The 18,143-nt window shown below is 39.1% G+C and overlaps 1 protein-coding gene across 1 annotated transcript in view; it reads left to right on the top strand.

Annotated features, from left to right (window-relative positions):
- Positions 1–18,143, top strand: part of MYCBP2 (MYC binding protein 2) — a 262,243-nt gene that overhangs the window by 33,115 nt on the left and 210,985 nt on the right. Inside the window, exon 4 of the mRNA XM_041731051.1 lies at positions 13,848–14,001. Coding sequence (XP_041586985.1) covers positions 13,848–14,001 — 154 coding nt within the window. The remainder of the gene's footprint in view (positions 1–13,847; positions 14,002–18,143) is intronic.

The raw sequence follows: 18,143 nt of genomic DNA on the forward strand, positions 1-18,143 counted from the left end.
TTGTTAACAAAGTCAATGATTGGTAACTCAGTGGTGAGTACTTGGCAGCCCTGGAAGAAAGATTAGGGGCTTTTTGTTTGTTTGTTTTGATTAGGGGCTTTTAAAAATGTACAAAAGCAGTAAAGTGGGAATAGTGGCTTGTAGACACTGAGCCATTGCAGGTAGAAGTGGAACTCTGAGTCGGTGGGCTGCTATTAAGGTGAGCATAAGCAGAATTGCAAACTACCACAAGCCAAGAGCCATAGAAAGCCAGAGGTGCTCCCTTCTGGGAAAGGAACCCTTGGTACAGGTATGCATTTTTATTTTTCTAGAACTAAAACTAGAAGGGCCCTTGACTATGTAGATGCTTAGCTGAAAGCTTTTGCCTTTTCTGCCTAAGAATATAATTGTACTCTTGCTACTTTGGCTCCCCTTGCCTATGAGAAAAATTACATATGAAGCAACCAAACTTCTACATTGTTCTGCTATAATACTTCTCTTTACCAGAGATATATAAGCTAATTGGTATTATAAAAACATGTATGGTATTAGACAAACTATTAGGATATTCCCTTCTTTTAAGTATTAATATATTTCAAGACTGTAATGTTATTTCATATATATTTTTTCTGTATTGTAGGTGTAGTTCGTATTTCTAACAAAAGACATATAGACATTTTTAAAAGGGTACCTTTACTATAAATGGTTCATGTGTATTGCTTTTTTCTAAATATAGGCATTTAAAAATGGTTTTCTTTCTCATAAATGATTAAAGTCTATTGCTTTTTTTTACTAAACTGGTATCTTGGGCAGCCCCGGTGGCACAGCGGTTTAGCGCCGCCTGCAGCCTGGGGTGATCCTGGAGACGCTGGATCGAGTCCCACATTGGGCTCCCTGCATGGAGCCTGCTTCTCCCTCTGCCTGTTCCTCAGCCCCTCTCTCCCTCTGTGTCTCTATGAATAAATAAATAAAATTTAAAAAAAATTAAAAAAAAAAATAAACTGGTATCTTAAAACTCTGCCTTGGAAACGTTTATACATGTACAGAGGGGCTATCATGCAAATATTTTGCTATTTGAAAATAGCAGCCAAGATAGAAAGTACACCACTGTCCTTAATCATTACTATGGGATTCTTCTCACCTTATGCTCAGCGGATGACTTGCTTCCTGGTTCATAGAGTAAAAGTGATTGTATGAACTTCCTCAGCCTTTTAGTCAACTGTCTTCAAATATCTTTCTCTTGGGTTCTTCCTTTAGTTCCTTTCTCTCCACTGTCCTTTAGTGTGCCTTCTTTACTGACTCCTTTCTTCTACTTAAAGCTAGCAAGCTCATCTTTTTCATGTAAGCTTATCTAGTAGAGAGTTTTCCATCAGTACTGACACGTCAGGGAACAGGGTACAGTGATTAAGAACATGGACAGTGGAGTCAAATTGCACAGGCTCAAACACTCACCATTAAAAATACTAGTTGTGTGATGCTGGGAAAGTTAGTTGACTTATCTGTGCCTATTTTGTCATCTATGAAATGAAGAGAACATCCACCTCACAGGGTTGTAGGAGGATTTTGTGAGTTAATAAGTGTCATAAGTAGTTACAAGTATATCAGGTTAGGTGCAAACAAGGTGCAAATAAGGCGTTGTGTAGGTGCAAATGAATTTGAGTTACTTTTCAAGGAACTCTTCAATTTATTAATAAATACTTTATGTCCAAGGAAATAAAACTTCTGGAAAATCTGTGAGATGATAGGACGAGAGGGGAAGAAGTGCCCAGATGTCTTTATGCAGAAGCACTCAGAATGCTGTGGGTTAGGGTGTGGGTGGGGACTGAAACTTCCAGGTGGTGTTTTTGGCAGGCATTTGCATGACTGAAAGGACTGACACCAAAGAAGAGATGAGGCCTTCAGGGCTTGAGGTGAGGGGAATTTGAGGGCAGGTGAGAAATGGTAGTGTTTTTTTCCTTTCAACCAGTTCTGCTCCAGATGCTACTCTTTTACATCAGTTCTTTCCTTCTCTTTTCAGTTGTTCCTCTATTGTTCCTCCTACACATGTGGCTGTCACTTTGCTTCTTTTCACTGAGTTTTTTTTTTCTCTCCTACTTCTTTCCTCTCCCATAATTTTTTTTTAATGCTTGTTAAACATTTTATTTTTTTTTAAATTAATTTTTATTGGTGTTCAATTTACCAACATACAGAAAAACACCCAGTGCTCATCCCTTCAAGTGTCCACCTCAGTGCCCGTCACCCATTCCCCTCCAACACCCGCCCTCCTCCCCTTTCACCACCCCTAGTTCGTTTCCCAGGGTTAGAAGTCTTTATGTTCTGTCTCCCTTCCTGGTATTTCCCAACATTTCTTTTCCCTTCCTTTATATTCCCTTTCACTATTATTTATATTCCCCAAATGAATGAGAACATACACTGTTTGTCCTTCTCCGATTGACTTATTTCACTCAGCATAATACCCTCCAGTTCCATCCACGTTGAAGCAAATGGTGGGTATTTGTCGTTTCTAATTGCTGAGTAATATTCCATTGTATACATAAACCACATCTTCTTTATCCATTCATCTTTCGATGGACACCAAGGCTCCTTCCACAGTTTGGCTATTGTGGCCATTGCTGATAGAAACATCGGGGTGCAGGTGTCCCGACGTTTCATTGCATCTGAATCTTTGGGGTAAATCCCCAGCAGTGCAATTGCTGGGTCGTAGGGCAGGTCTATTTTTAACTCTTTGAGGAACCTCCACACAGTTTTCCAGAGTGGCTGCAATAGTTCACATTCCCACCAACAGTGTAAGAGGGTTCCCTTTTCTCTGCATCCTCTCCAACATTTGTTGTTTCCTGCCTTGTTAACTTTCCCCATTCTCACTGGTGTGAGGTGGTATCTCATTGTGGTTTTGATTTGTATTTCCCTGATGGCAAGAGATCCAGAGCATTTTCTCATGTGCATGTTGGCCATGTCCATGTCTTCCTCTGTGAGATTTCTCTTCATGTCTTTTGCCCATTTCATGATTGGATTGTTTGTTTCTTTGGTGTTGAGTTTAATAAGTTCTTTATCGATTTTGGAAACTAGCCCTTTATCTGATATGTCATTTGCAAATATCTTCTCCCATTCTGTAGGTTGTCTTTTAGTTTTGTTGACTGTATCCTTTGCTGTGCAAAAGCTTCTTATCTTGATGAAGTCCCAATAGTTCATTTTTGCTTTTGTTTCTTTTGCCTTTGTGGATGTATCTTGCAAGAAGTTACTGTGGCCGAGTTCAAAAAGGGTGTTGCCTGTGTTCTCTTCTATGATTTTGATGGACTCTTGTCTCACATTTAGATCTCTCATCCATTTTGAGTTTATCTTTGTGTATGGTGTAAGAGAGTGGTCCAGTTTCATTCTTCTGCATGTGGATGTCCAATTTTCCCAGCACCATTTATTGAAGAGGCTGTCTTTCTTCCAATGGATAGTCTTTCCTCCTTTATCGAATATTAGATGACCATACATTTCAGGGTCCACTTCTGGGTTCTCTATTGTGTTCCATTGATCTATGTGTCTGTTTTTGTGCCAGTACCACACTGTCTTGATGACCACAGCTTTGTAGTACAACCTGAAATCTGGCATTGTGATGCCCCCAGCTATGGTTTTCTTTTTTAAAATTCCTCTGGCTATTCGGGGTCTTTTCTGATTCCACACAAATCTTAAAATAATTTGTTCTAACTCTCTGAAGAAAGTCCATGGTATTTTGATAGGGATTGCATTAAACGTGTAAATTGCCCTGGGTAACATTGACATTTTCACAATATTAATTCTGCCAATCCATGAGCATAGAATATTTTTCCATCTCTTTGTGTCTTCCTCAATTTCTTTCAGAAGCGTTCTATAGTTTTTAGGGTATAGATCTTTTACCTCTTTGGTTAGGTTTATTCCTAGGTATCTTATGCTTTTGGGTGCAATTGTAAATGGGATTGACTCCTTAATTTCTCTTTCTTCAGTCTCATTGTTAGTGTATAGAAATGCCATTGATTTCTGGGCATTGATTTTGTATCCTGCCACGCTACCAAATTGCTGTATGAGTTCTTAGCAATCTTGCGGTGGAGTCTTTTGGGTTTTCTCTGTAGAGTATCATGTCATCGGCGAAGAGGGAGAGTTTGACTTCTTCTTTGCCAATTTGAATGCCTTTAATGTCTTTTTGTTGTCTGATTGCTGAGGCGAGGACTTCCAGAACTATGTTGAACAGCAGTGGTGAGAGTGGACCTCCCTGTCTTGTTCCTGATCTTAGGGGAAAGGCTCCCAGTGCTTCCCCATTGAGAATGATATTTGCTGTGGGCTTTTCGTAAATGGCTTTTAAGATGTCGAGGAAAGTTCCCTCTATCCCAACACTCTGAAGGGTTTTGATCAGGAATGGATGTTGTATTTTGTCAAATGCTTTCTCTGCATCTAATGAGAGTATCATATGGTTCTTGGTTTTTCTCTTGCTGATATGATGAATCACATTGATGGTTTTACGAGTGTTGAACCAGCCTTGTGTCCCGGGGATAAATCCTACTTGGTCATGGTGAATAATTTTCTTAATGTGTTGTTGGATCCTATTGGCTAGTATCTTGTTGAGAATTTTTGCATCCATGTTCATCAGGGATATTGGTCTGTAATTCTCCTTTTTGGTGGGGTCTTTGTCTGGTTTCGGAATTAAGGTGATGCTGGCCTCATAGAACGAATTTGGAAGTACTCCATCTCTTTCTATCTTTCCGAAAGCTTTAGTAGAATAGGTATGATTTCTTCTTTAAACGTTTGATAGAATTCCCCTGGGAAGCCATCTGGCCCTGGACTCTTGTGTCTCGGGAGGTTTTTGATGACTGCTTCAATTTCCTTCCTGGTTATTGGCCTGTTCAGGTTTTCTATTTCTTCCTGCTCCAGTTTTGGTAGTTTGTGGCTTTCTAGGAATGCGTCCATTTCTTCTAGATTTCCTAATTTATTGGCGTACAGCTATTCATAATATGTTTTTAAAATCGTTTGTATTTCCTTGGTGTTGGTAGTGATCTCTCCTTTCTCATTCATGATTTTATTAATTTGAGTCTTCTCTCTCTTCCTTTTAATAAGGTTGGCTAATGGTTTATCTATCTTATTAATTCTTTCAAAGAACCAACTCCTGGTTCTGTTGATCTGTTCCACAGTTCTTTTGGTCTCGATTTCATTTAGTTCTGCTCGAATTTTAATTAACTGTCTTCTTCTGCTGGGGGTGGGGTCTATTTGTTGCTTTTTCTCTAGTTCCTTTATGTGTAAGGTGAGCTTTTGAATTTGAGATCTTTCCAGTTTTTGAATGGATGCTTGTATTGCGATGTATTTCCCCCTCAGGACTGCTTTTGCTGCATCCCAAAGATTTTGAACAGTTGTATCTTCATTCTCATTAGTTTCCATGAATCTTTTTAAATATTCCTTAATTTCCTGGTTGACCTTTTCATCTTTTAGCAGGATGGTCCTTAACCTCCACGTGTTTGTGGTCCTTCCAAACTTCTTGTTGTGATTAAGTTCTAATTTCAAGGCATTATGGTCTGAGAATATACAGGGGACTATCCCGATCTTTTGGTATCGGTTCAGACCCGATTTGTGACCCAGTACGTGGTCTATTCTGGAGAAAGTTCCATGTGCACTTGAGAAGAATGTGTATTCAGTTGAGTTTGGATGTAAAGTTCTGTAGATATCTGTGAAATCCATCTGGTCCAGTGTATCATTTAAAGCTCTCGTTTCTTTGGAGATGTGCTTAGAAGACCTATCGAGGGTAGAAAGAGCTAGATTGAAGTCACCAAGTGTAAGTGTATTATTATCAAAGTATTTCTTGAGTTTGGTTATTAATTGGTTTAAATATTTGGCAGCTCCCACATTCGGGACATATATATTGAGGATTGTTAAGTCCTCTTGTTGGATAGATCCTTTGAGTATGAGATAGTGAGCCTCTTCATCTCTCACTATAGTCTTTGGGGTAAATTTTAATTTATCTGATATAAGGATGGCAACCCCTGCTTTCTTTTGAGGACCATTTGAATGGTAAATGGTTCTCCAACCTTTTATTTTCAGGTTGTAGGTGTCCTTCTGTCTAAAATGAGTCTCTTGTAGACAGCAAATAGATGGGTCCTGCTTTTTTATCCAGTCTGAAACCCTGCCCCTTTTGATGTGGTCATTAAGCCCGTTCACGTTCAGAGTTACTATTGAGAGATATGAGTTTAGTGTCATCATATCTATTCAGTCCTTGTTTTTGTGGATTGTTCCACCGAACTTCTTAAAGGGGAATTTTAAGAGTCCCCCTTAAAACTTCTTGCAGAGCTGGTTTGGAGGTCACACATTCTTTCAGCTGCTGCCTGTCTTGGAAGCTCTTTATCTCTCCTTCCATTTTGAATGAGAGCCTTGCTGGATAAAGTATTCTTGGTTGCATGTTCTTCTCATTTAGGACCCTGAATATATCCTGCCAGCCCTTTCTGGCCTGCCAGGTCTGTGTGGAGAGATCTGCTGTTACCCAGATATTCCTCCCCGTAAAAGTCAGGGACTTTTTTTCTCTTGCTGCCTTAAGGATCTTCTTTGGAATTTGCAAGCTTCACTATTAAATGTCGAGGTGTTGAACGGTTTTTGTTGATTTTAGGGGGGGATCTCTCTATTTCCTGGATCTGAATGCATGTTTCCCTTCCCAGATTAGGAACGTTTTCAGCTAGGATTTGTTCAAATACATATTCTGGCCCTCTGTCCCTTTCGGCGCCCTCGGGAACCCCAATTAAACGTAGGTTTTTCTTCCTCAGGCTGTCATTTATTTCCCTTAATCTATCCTCATGGTCTTTTAATTGCCTGTCTCTTTTTTCCTCAGTTTCTCTCTTTGCCATCAACTTGTCTTCTATGTCACTCACTCGTTCTTCCACCTCGTTAAGCCTGTTGTTAGGACTTCTAGCTTGGATTGCATCTCATTTAATTGATTTTTAATTTCTGCCTGATTGGATCTAAATTTTGCAGTCATGAAGTCTCTTGAGTCCTTTATGGTTTTTTCTAGAGCCACTAGTAGCTGTATAATAGTGCTTCTGAATTGGCTTTCTGACATTGAATTGTAACCCAGATTTTGTAACTCTGTGGGAGAGAGGGCTGTTTCTGATTCTTTTTTTTGAGGTGAGGTTTTCCTTCTAGTCATTTTGCTCAGTGCAGAGTGGCCAAAAACAAGTTGTACTGGGAAAAGTAGAAAAAGAGAGAGAAGGAAAGAAAAGAGAAAAAGAAAAAAGAAAGAAGGAAAAAGAAGGGGAAAAAAGAGAAAGAAAAAGAAAGGAGAAAAAGGGGGTGGGGTGGGGGAAGCAATCAGAAATCAAGAAGAAAGAAAGAAAAAAAAGCACAAAACAAAACAAAAACCAAAAAACAAAACACGGGGGAGTATCTTCCGATTCTGTATACTTTAAGTCCCTTGACTTCCTCTGGAACTGGTCCGTGTCGCTGGTCTTCTGGGGGAGGGGCCTGCTGTGCTGATTTTCAGGTGTTAGCACTTGGGGGAGCTGCTCTGCCCCTGTCTGGTGCAGGGCTCAGTGGGGGTTGTTCACCCCGTGAGGCCCCGGGAGGAAGCCACAGTGGCGGGGGCAGCTCTGGCAGCCCTGGAGTCAGCTCCCGCAGTAACTCCGGGGCTCTCCGTCTGCAGGGCCTGCGGGCTCCCGGGCGGGGCCGCTGATCTGCTCAGCTCGGGGCAGGAGCGTCCTCGCTGTCCTGGGCCCTCCCAGCCTCTGCCTGTCCCGGGGGAGGCCGGATCCTGGGCTGTGTCCCGGCGCCCTGTGCTCCGGGGCCTGAGCTGTTGGATTCGCGCTCCCGGCCCGCAGCCCCCTCCGTGGAGCCGCCGCTCAAACCCCTCCGAGCTGCTCCGGGTCCCCCCGTGCGTGCTGCAGCCCTTAGGGAGCTCGGCCCGGGGTGTGGGGCTCTCCCCGGGGCGCAGGTGCCTGTTAGTGTCCCCGGGAGCCCGAGGGCATCCCCGCCCTCCTGGGTCCTGCTCTAACTCCCTGCGGGCCCCTTTCCGCGGGGAAGGTTGGTGCAGCTCCTGCTCCTCCGGGACGGGCTCTCCTGTCCTGGGGACACTCGCCCCGGCCTCAGCCCGGCTCCTCGCGGGGCCCCTCCCCCTTGGAGGCCTTTTGTTGCCTTTATTTCTTTTTCCCCGTCTTCGTACCTTGATAGAGGCGCGAACTCTTCTCACTGCAGCATTCCAGCTGGTCTCTCTTTAAATCCCAGGCCGAATTCGTAGATTTTCAGGATGATTTGAAAGTTTTCTAGATAATTTGTTGAGGACAGGTGATTTGGAGACCCTGCTCTTCCGTCATCTTGCCCCTCCCCCTCCTCTCACATAATTAAAGCAGTTTTTATTTGTTGTTGAAATAGCAGTTTGATCCAGTTTTATTCTCTCCTTGAATTTTAAAAACTAAGTTGAATTTATTACATAGACTTTGTCAGGTTTTTTTGCTTTTGGTTTTTGTGCGTCAGCAATCTTTGATATTTTAAAAAGGACTTTCTTACCTATACCTAAGTGCTTTCTATTAAGTTTTTTTTTTCCCAAAATACAGATTTTAGGGACCCCTTGGTGGCTCAGTTGGTTAAGCATCTGCCTTCAGCTCATGATCCCAGGGTCCTGGGATGGAGCCCCATGTAGGGCTCCCTGCTCAGTGGGGGCCTGCTTCTTCTCCCTCTCCTTCTGCCTCTCCCCTCCACTCACGGACTTTCTTTTTTCTCTCAAATAAATAAGTAAAATCTTAAAAACTAAGATATAGTTTTTACCCCATTCAAACCATCTTTCACTATCTGATTTCTAGATCCTCTAAAATGTTCCATGCTTTATAACTACGTAATTCTTAATAGTTTTTTTTAGGATTCATACTTCCCTTTCAGTCTTATTTGAGGCTAGTCATACCACATATTTTGTTAAAAGGTATAGATTTTCATAGACTTATTTATTTACTTCTTAAGTTTATTTACTTCTGAATTCTTTTTTGAGTTGTAGCAAGCATTGTATTAGGCCCTGAAAATAAAATGATGAGACACAGTCCCTACCCTCAAGAAAGTTATGTCTGGTAGGGGTAAACAGACATGTCTAGTCAGTTAAGGGTTCCTAGGGGCATGGTAGGTGTAGTGGAACGTGGTAGAATAAGAATGTAGCACTGACTACAGATTCCTGTGCAGGCAAAGGGAACAGCGTCCTTGTAAAAGTACAAGTGGTCTGTTTTGGCTAAAGTGGAGTAGCTGAGTAGAGCAGGAGGCAGAGAGCGGGGGTTAGATCGTTAAGGGCATTCTGTGTCTTGTAGCCACTTTCAGATTTTGTCTTGTGATTTGGAAATATTGAAGATTTAAAGCAAAGGAGTTTGATCAGACTTGTATTTTAGTAAAGTTACTCGGGTACTAGTAAGACAGATCACTAGAGGGTAAGATTAGAGCAGAGGGGCCAGTGAGGTAGCTATTACAGTTGTTGAGGAGGGTTACTGAGGCTTGGAATGAGGGTAGTGGTAGTGTTTGGCATATAGGAAGTGTTAAGAAAGTAGAATTGACAGGAATTAGTAATTAGTTGAAGATGAAGGCTGAAAGAGAAGGTGGAATCTAAGCATATTTCTAAAGTTTCTGAGTGACAATGCCATTTACCGCAGGAGGGAGAACTGGTGGAGAAACAGTGCTTTGCTGGAATGATGATGAAGTTTAGTTCTGGCCATACTGAGTTTGAGGTCCTGTGAGGTATCCCATGTACACTATATAGGGCTGAAGTTCCAAAGAAAGGTCCCAGCTAAAAATAGAGATTTGGGAGCTATCACTGTGTGGGGGAAGAAAGTGAAACAAAATTCTGTTAGAGATAGAATGGGGCTTTGAAAAGTTGTAAGGACACTTTTGGGTGTCAAGAGAAAGGGAAGAAGTTGCTAGTAGTCATAGATAAATTTGTATGTTAGAGGATAGGAACTTAGACATTTCACACCCAGACTTTTTAAGAAGGAGAATTCTTTCTCTTCTTTTTGCCCTTCTCTTCTTCCTCCTCTGCTGCTACACTTCCTCCACCCTTCCTTTTGTTCCCCTCAATATTTTTAGTTGTAAATATCATCTCTACCAAATATTTCCTTTATATAAAAAATTCTGAAAGAATTTTCCCTCTGTGGTAATACATATAAATCTACTTTTGGTTTCCTCTTGAGTTTTTTCAGCGTATTTTGGAAGTATTAGAATGGATTCTAGGACTTTTAAAGCAGTTTTTAACGTATAGTTGACATATAATGTTATTACTGGTTTCAGGTATGCAACATACAGATAATTCTGTACATTTTGAAATGTTCACCATAAGTGTAGTCACTACATGTTGTCACGCAACATCTTTACGATATTATTGATAATATTCTCTATGCAGTAGTTTGTATCTCCAGGAATTATTTATTTTATATCTGCAAGTTATAATCCTCTTCATCTATTTTTGCTCATCCCCTACCCCCCTCCCTCTGGGACTTTTTAATAGAACAAGATACAATTTCTAATGGCAAAGAGCTTATTATTACATCGAAATGTAACTAAACTCTCATGTTCATACATGTTAGTGTAATAATATAGTCACTTTTGGAAATAATATGATTTGAGGAGAGCAAAAATAAAACCTTGAAAGGGTCATTGTGTCATTTTTCTTTGGCTGAGCATGTTTTTATCTCACTTTTTCCCAGCAATGACATTGGACTGGCCATATCAGATAGTTATTTGAGTTTGTGTCCTTCAAATAGAATAGCCTTCAGGATTTAATGGTTAAAAGCAACTGTAGGGGCGTCCCGGTGGCTCAGTGGTTTAGCGCTGCCTTCAGCCTGGTGTGTGATCCTGGAGACCCGGGATCGAGTCCCACGTCGGGCTCCCTGCATGGAGCCTGCTTTCTCCCTCTGCCTGTGTCTCTGCCTTTCTCTGTCTCTGTGTCTGTCATGAATAAATAAATAACATCTTAAAAAAAAAAGCAACTGTAAAGGAAAAAATTAGTACATTTAGAAAAGACTACTTATTGAAGAAAAGTGGAATACTGTGTGGTAGGTGGTTAGTTATGGTTTATCATTGATAGTATTGAAGCTTAGTGTGTTGTTATTATAATTGGCCACTCTATTTGAAAGTTATATTTATTTTGCTGACCATAAAGGCAGATATTTGAAAAGTGCAGAACACTTTTTACAAAGAAGAAATAGAAATTAAAAAATAGAAATCCTTTTTAAAATCCTGTTAACCAAAATATACCCACTATAAGCATTTTTATATATACACATTAAAAGTATATTATTTCTGCACAAATGAAATCAGATTGTATTTGCTCTACTATATTTTTATCTCCTTATACTCTTCCTTTCTAATATTGAGTGAGTGGAAAGTATAGTATGTTCTCAGTGACTATAAGGCCTCGATGTGTAAGTGCAATTTCAAAGTTGATATGTATGGTAAAATAACCTCAGCCAAACCTCAGGGGAAAAATCATCACAACATCTTTTATTTCTCAGTTCAATAATTCAAAGGTAGATATGGTGGAAAACTTGAAGTTGATTTTTATTTTGTTGTATATTGAAAACATACCATTATTCTGGAAACAAAGTAGTTTTCCCCCGTATTAAAAAAAATTTTGTGAAGTATAAGGTACAGATGAGAGAATCTACAGTGGTTAACCTAGACAGTTTCTCTTATCATTTGACTAACATTTTATGGGTATATCTCACCAAAACCAGCCAGTGTTCTTCCTAAGCAGTGTATCTGAGTTGCCTATTGTCATACAGTTGGTATTACACTCTAAACTTGTGAGAGAGACAATTCAGGAACTTGTTCAGAAGTAGCCTTACTCTTTGTGGTAAGGTTCAAGATTTTCTCTCTTACTGCAGGAATTTTGTATAAATAAGCCCTAGCTAAAAATGTTATCTGTGAATAATATCTCCTTTGGATTTTGAAAAGTCATGACTGGTAGCAGTAGAGTAAGCATTCTTGAAGACTGAAAGGATATAGTTGTAGACTCCCATTGACCTGAGAATACAGCCCCACATTTTGTGTTTAATAGATCCTTGAGTTCAGATTCATTTCATGTAAGTACATAAGCAGATAGAAATCTTGAATAGCACGTTTTTATTTTTTAATCTATTCCAGGAAAAGAAACTATATCACCTGGAAAATTTTCACTGCTTAATGCATTTAATCAGTTGAAACTTTATACAAGCAACTTCTGTAATCTTAGCTATAATTAAGTCTGCTAGGATTTGGGATAACTTCTCTATAGATAGTCCTGCTAGTTTTTTTTGACTTCTCAGTCATATCTGTATTCTTTAGAAACCTTGCAAATGATTATCAAAACTGCAACTGACTTGCTTGCAGCTGATTTGACTGTTGTCTGGAAAATATATATCTGGGTTGCAGTGGTTTTTAGCACACAACTGAGAGAGCAATTAAACAAATTTATTATATGCCTATTGTGTCAGGCACTGGGCTAGCTAAAGGCAATATCAAGCTAGTTCAGACATGCTCCTTGTCTATAAGGAGACCACAGTTAGAAAAAAGAAAAAAATAGCTACACTGTAATATAATAAATGGTATGATAGAAGTTTCCACTGGGTAAGAGTCATGTATAAGGATATCTGTTAAAGTATAAATTCTTAGAAGACGGGTTAGTGTAATGTGTATTTTCATTATATCCGTGTAGTGAGTTGCCCAAAATAAATGCTTACGAAATATTTATGTAATACATGAATTAACGCACAAATCTCAGCCTAGAGAATATTCTTTTGCTGTTATGTCCAGTAGAATTAATGCTTTGATGCATTTCTACTAATTAGTCTTATTTTAAGTTTTTCTGTTGCTTCTCCACATAATTTAACACCTGAGAAGATCTTGTACATCTGTTTCTCAAAATATTGGCACTGACTGAGAAATGTAATTTCATTGTCTGTTGTTCTGTCAATCCTCTCAAGGTATCTCCCACTACCAGGTCATCACATTTCTCTGTCAATCTTTAGCTGCAGATTTCTCTTTTACTAGATCCTTAGTTAGATTTTTCCCTGGTCCTGATGAGAAATGATAAGATAATTAAAGTAAAAATAACAGTGATCTTTTAACTAGGCAGTTTTTAATTCTTTTTGTGATAAACCCTAGAAGATGAGGGAATACCATCAGTAAATAATAATGTTATTGTGATTGTGCCCTTATAGGAAGGGCTAAGATGAAAAGCTGTTTAAATATATTCATTGGGGTGCCTGGGTGGCTGAGTGGTCTCAACGTCTGCCTTTGGCTCAGGATCCTGGGATCAAGTCTGTGTGTGTGTGTGTGTGTGTGTGTGTGTGTGTGTGTGTGTGTCCCACATTGGGCTCCTTGCAGGGAGCCTGCCTCTCCCTCTACCTATGTCTCTGCCTCTCTCCTTTGTCTCTCATGAATAAATAAATAAAATCTTAAAAAAAAATAAATCTCTTCATTGAATGAGTTATGTTGACTTTTTTTTCTGTGTGAGTTATCATAACTTTTAATGAAATAATGCTGATTTGTACTTGAGTATGGCCAAATGAATTTTTTTTTTTTTTTTCTGAGTGAGTGTAACCTGGTATCTAGTGCAGTCTTAGAATTTTCATCTTATTTTGTTATGGCTTCCTTATGTTATAGCTACTTTTAAAGTAGTGCCATTATTTTTTAACCTTCCATATAACTAGATAGTTTACTGAATATTGAAATTAAACATGTGGGTGGTTGTGTTATTTTTTTTATGTGTTTTTTTTTTTCTTTTTAAATATGGCAGCATTAATCATTTGCTGTGGAAATAAGCTGTACTGGTTCAGTTGCCTGGAAAGTATTATTAGCTTACCTGTTAGAAGATGTGTGTGTGTGTATATATGTATATATACATATATATATAAATTTTTTTTCATCTTAAACAGATCATTGAGGTTGGACTTTGTGAAGTTTTTGAATTGATCAAGGAGACACGATTTTCTCATCCATCCTTGTGCCTCAGGAGTCTCCAGGCCCTGCTTAATGTACTTCAGGGTCAGCAGCCAGAAGGCCTCCAGTCAGAGCCACCCGAGGTCTTAGGTAAGTGCTCAGGGGGCATTGAATGAAATCTATAAATTTAAATAGCTTCTCCTATGAAGCATATGCAGCAGCCTGTAATGCATTTGTTTTTGTTTTTTGTTTTTGTTTTTGTTTTAAGTATGATACTGAAACAGCAGGGATATAAATTTTCAGGTATTTTCCTATGTTCTACTAAAGTTACAGTTTAAGACTTCTTTAGTTCATGCACAGACATTTCTTGATTATTGTCATGATGGGGAAAAAAGCAAAACATAAGTCCTTGGAACCCAGAAGTAATCCTAAACCCTATAGTTACCATTAACTTAAATTGTTCTAATTAAACCTTAGGCCAAAATAGCAAACTTTGAATTTCTCTAACTTTATGTGTTATTCTGGGTAGTTAAAAAAGTGGAAAGAGAGGAAACAAATGCTACCAACCCAAACAGCACATCTAGTTTCCCAACAGAGGGCATTTCTTTTGTATTCATTATAAATAAAAATCCATTTTTATTGTAGATAATGCCTTTTGGATTAGTGGCAACTTCCAATAAGTAAAAATGCTTGCTTTTTTGTAAAGTGTATTTGGATTTTATGAATGCACACCTTTCGTGTTACTGATAGAGGTTCAATATATAATCCTATATAAGCAAGTTAGGAGCTCTTAAACAATAGAAATAGAGATGGGGGCAAAAATTTGAAAACAATTGGCTAATTGTTTTTCTCTGACACTAACCATGGGCCTTGAGAGTCTAGATTTTTCTAAATCTCAAGCATTAGTTCATATCAGAGTCATGTGGGCCCTATCTGTGAATTTTCTGATTCAGTAGATTCAGCATGGGGCCCACGAATTTGCATTTAGAAAGGTTTCTGGGTGATGTGCTACTGCGGTTTGCCTGGGGACCACACTGCTGGTGTGGACTAGAGTTTGATCTTTTTTTTCTAGTTGGCTGTTTGGTGTTTATTAGACCCACATGTGAGAACCTCATATTGGTCTTGTTTTGGTGGTGGTTTTTTTAGGGGGGAAGGATCACATGGTGATTAGTTTTTGTGTTTGATTTTTTTGTTGTTTGGTTTAGTGGGGGAGTGCTTGCCAGGAAAACAAGCTAAATATTTTTAAAAAACCAATACCCTCCCCCGCCCCATGTTATTAAATACTAGTACTAAATAAAAGCTGTCATATGGTAAGAAGCAGGCACCTTGTTGACTCTCCTTTTGGTAACAGCAAAAATCATATTACTATTGTGACACTTTATTTGGCATTACAGCATCTTACTAAAGCTTTTATTTATTTGATTGGTTTTATTTGAGAATATTTTGCTGTTTCTAGCTCTGGTTTGTCAATTAACAAATAATTGAAATATTTAAAATATCCACTAAAACCTGCATATCTTACTTGTTACTTTGAATAACGTGCTAAGCATTTCTTTTTCTTAGATCTTCTGGCATACGATTGTCTTTTATCAGTTGTTATACAGCTTGTTTTGTATCCAGTCTATATTAAATACTCCCTTTCCTTTACTCTTTTCAAAATAGATCTTGTTCTTAATACTGGTTTTGAAATTATGTGTGCTTTAGCTTAAACATCTTTATTTATTAAAACTTTTACCTGATTAATATGTCTGGGTTTTTTTTTTTTCCTTGTTAACAGTTTCAGATGATGCTATACCTCTTTGATCTTTTATCTTTTAGTGTCTATTTCTTATCTCTTCACTGCTTTGACTTATTTTTCTATTGAGGGAGTTACCATCATTTTATATTTCTAATTTTGTTAAATTAGCTCAAAGATGTAATTTGGTTCTTTCAAACTAAATTTCTGTTGAAATCTGCCTCTTTTTTCCTTTACTTTAGTAGCATAATCACATTAATATACTTCAGGTTTTTTTCATGAAAAAATTTGGTTTTATTCATAAAAATATAGGTATATATGTATTACTGTCGGGTAGGGAAAATACAGGTGTATATGTATTTCTGGATACACGAAGCTCCTTTTCTTAGCAAATGGATTTTGATTTAGAAATTGTTTAGTTAAAAAAAAATCACTTTTCTTACATCCATTTTTCTGTTCTTTTAAGGTTGGAATGTATGTTTTTAAGTCTTCACTTAAATGTAATAGTATCTCCTATGTTCTGGGCTAAAAGTGTAAAATTCAGGGGTGGTCACTACAGACATTGTTGCTGTTATTATGGGACTTAGCATCAGATAGTTGGACATGTGTGATTACAGATGTGCGTAAATAGTATGGGGGAAAGTAGAGGGAGTTCTGGGAGTCTGTAACAGGCTTCCTTGAAGATGTGACCCTGGAGATTTGAAGAATGAGTACGAAGGAGTTTGCTGAATTTCTAGGCAGAAAGGGCAGCATGCAATAAGTGTCTGATACAGGAAGGAGAACAACTGAACAGAGATTGGCTGGCTGGAATATGGAGAGTCAGGGAGGGAGGACTTTGCCATGAGTGAGGAGGGAGGCAGGGACGGGATCATGTGAAGCTTCATAGGCTGTGTTACAGGAGCCTCATGGCTATTGTTCTAGGAGAAATGGAAAGTCATTCGCTATTTCCTGATGCTTTAAAAAAAGTTCTTTATTTTATAGCGCTTAAAGTGTTCCATTCCCCTTAAATCTAACTTTTTTGATGACAGGCATTCTGCCTTGTTTGCCAGAGTACTATCACAACCCAGAATAGTTTCTCATGTTCAGGAAGAATTCAGTAAATATTTGCTGACTAATTAAAGATGAAGGGCCAGAAGGATAATGATGGAAGGTAGGATGGACAGACGCAGTTGGGACAGATGAAAGGATGACGGGAAAGAAGGAAAGTTGGAGGGAAAGGTGAAGGGAAGGAGAGAGAGTGGGATGCACAGGCACGTGACGTGAAGGAGGGAGGGAGAACGGAATGAAGGAAGAAGGAACAAACAAAGGGATGAGTGGATTTTAAATAAAAAAACAGATTTTGGGTTTAAAAAATTCTCTTTGGCTATAAAGGGGCAAAAGTGAACAGAGAGTCACTGTTCTCTGTTAACAGAGAAACTAGAAGCTAGTTTATGAACACTGTTGTAGTCTGAGTCCAAGGTGGTGGGTGATAGCACGGATTGGGAAGATAGTCAGGACCTGCTAGAGCATGCAGAGGTGTTAGGAAGAGAACTTGACAGGGCTTCATTGGTGTGAGAGATACAGGAAATGAGGAAGAGCACAGGAAGGCTAGGCTTCTGTGAGGTAACAAACAAACCCCACAAGGTCTTTTAATTTCCAGAGAGTTGCAGTTCACAAATTCTTTCTCTTGTTTTCTTTTTCCCTCTCCTTTTCTTTATCTTTCTCAATTTTGCAGTTTTTTTTCTGATTTTCTTTCTTTCTCTTTCTGTCTGGAGTGATCACTTGTAAGGATTTTCAAATTCCCTTTCTGTTCTGCAGAAGAAATACCCAGAAGTCTGTTGATTCAGTCTTGATCAAAGTTGTTCCGGGAATTTTGTGTGGAAATTTCTGGTGGCCATAAAACATTCAGGGGTTACTTTACCATCTTTGCCACTAAATGGCTTTATCATGTCGGGAAAATCTCTTTATCTCCATCTCAATTTCATTGTCCATTAAAGGGGGAGAGTATCTGTCCTACTGACTTGGAGGTCTTTCTACAGAATAAAATGAATTATATACTCTCTTTATAAATTATAAATGTGAACTGTTGTTAGGTTAGCAATAAAGCAGCTTTAAAACAAATGATAGCATGTGTTTTATGTATTCTCTTGTTTTGCAAATATATAATTTTCTTGATACTAACATTTTAAGAAGCTTGTATTCTTCCCACTCTGGCCTGGGTGGGTGGCTCAGTGGTTGAGCATCTGCCTTCGGCTCAGGTCATGATCCCAGGGTCCGGGGATCAAGTGCCACATTAGGCTTCTCAGAGGGAGCCTGCTTCTCCCTCTGCCTATGTCTCTGCCTCTCTCTCTGTCATGAATAAACAATAAAATCTTTAACATAAAAGGTAAAATAGGGGATCCCTGGGTGGCGCAGCAGTTTGGCGCCTGCCTTTGGCCCAGGGCACGATCCTGGAGACCCAGGATCGAGTCCCATATCGGGCTCTCGGTGCCTGGAGCCTGCTTCTCCCTCTGCCTGTGTCTCTGCCTCTCTCTCTCTCTCTCTCTCTCTCTCTCTGACTATCATAAATAAATAAATT

Source organism: Vulpes lagopus, chromosome 16 (assembly GCF_018345385.1).
Source record: "Vulpes lagopus strain Blue_001 chromosome 16, ASM1834538v1, whole genome shotgun sequence".
NCBI classification, from domain to species: Eukaryota; Metazoa; Chordata; class Mammalia; order Carnivora; family Canidae; genus Vulpes; species Vulpes lagopus.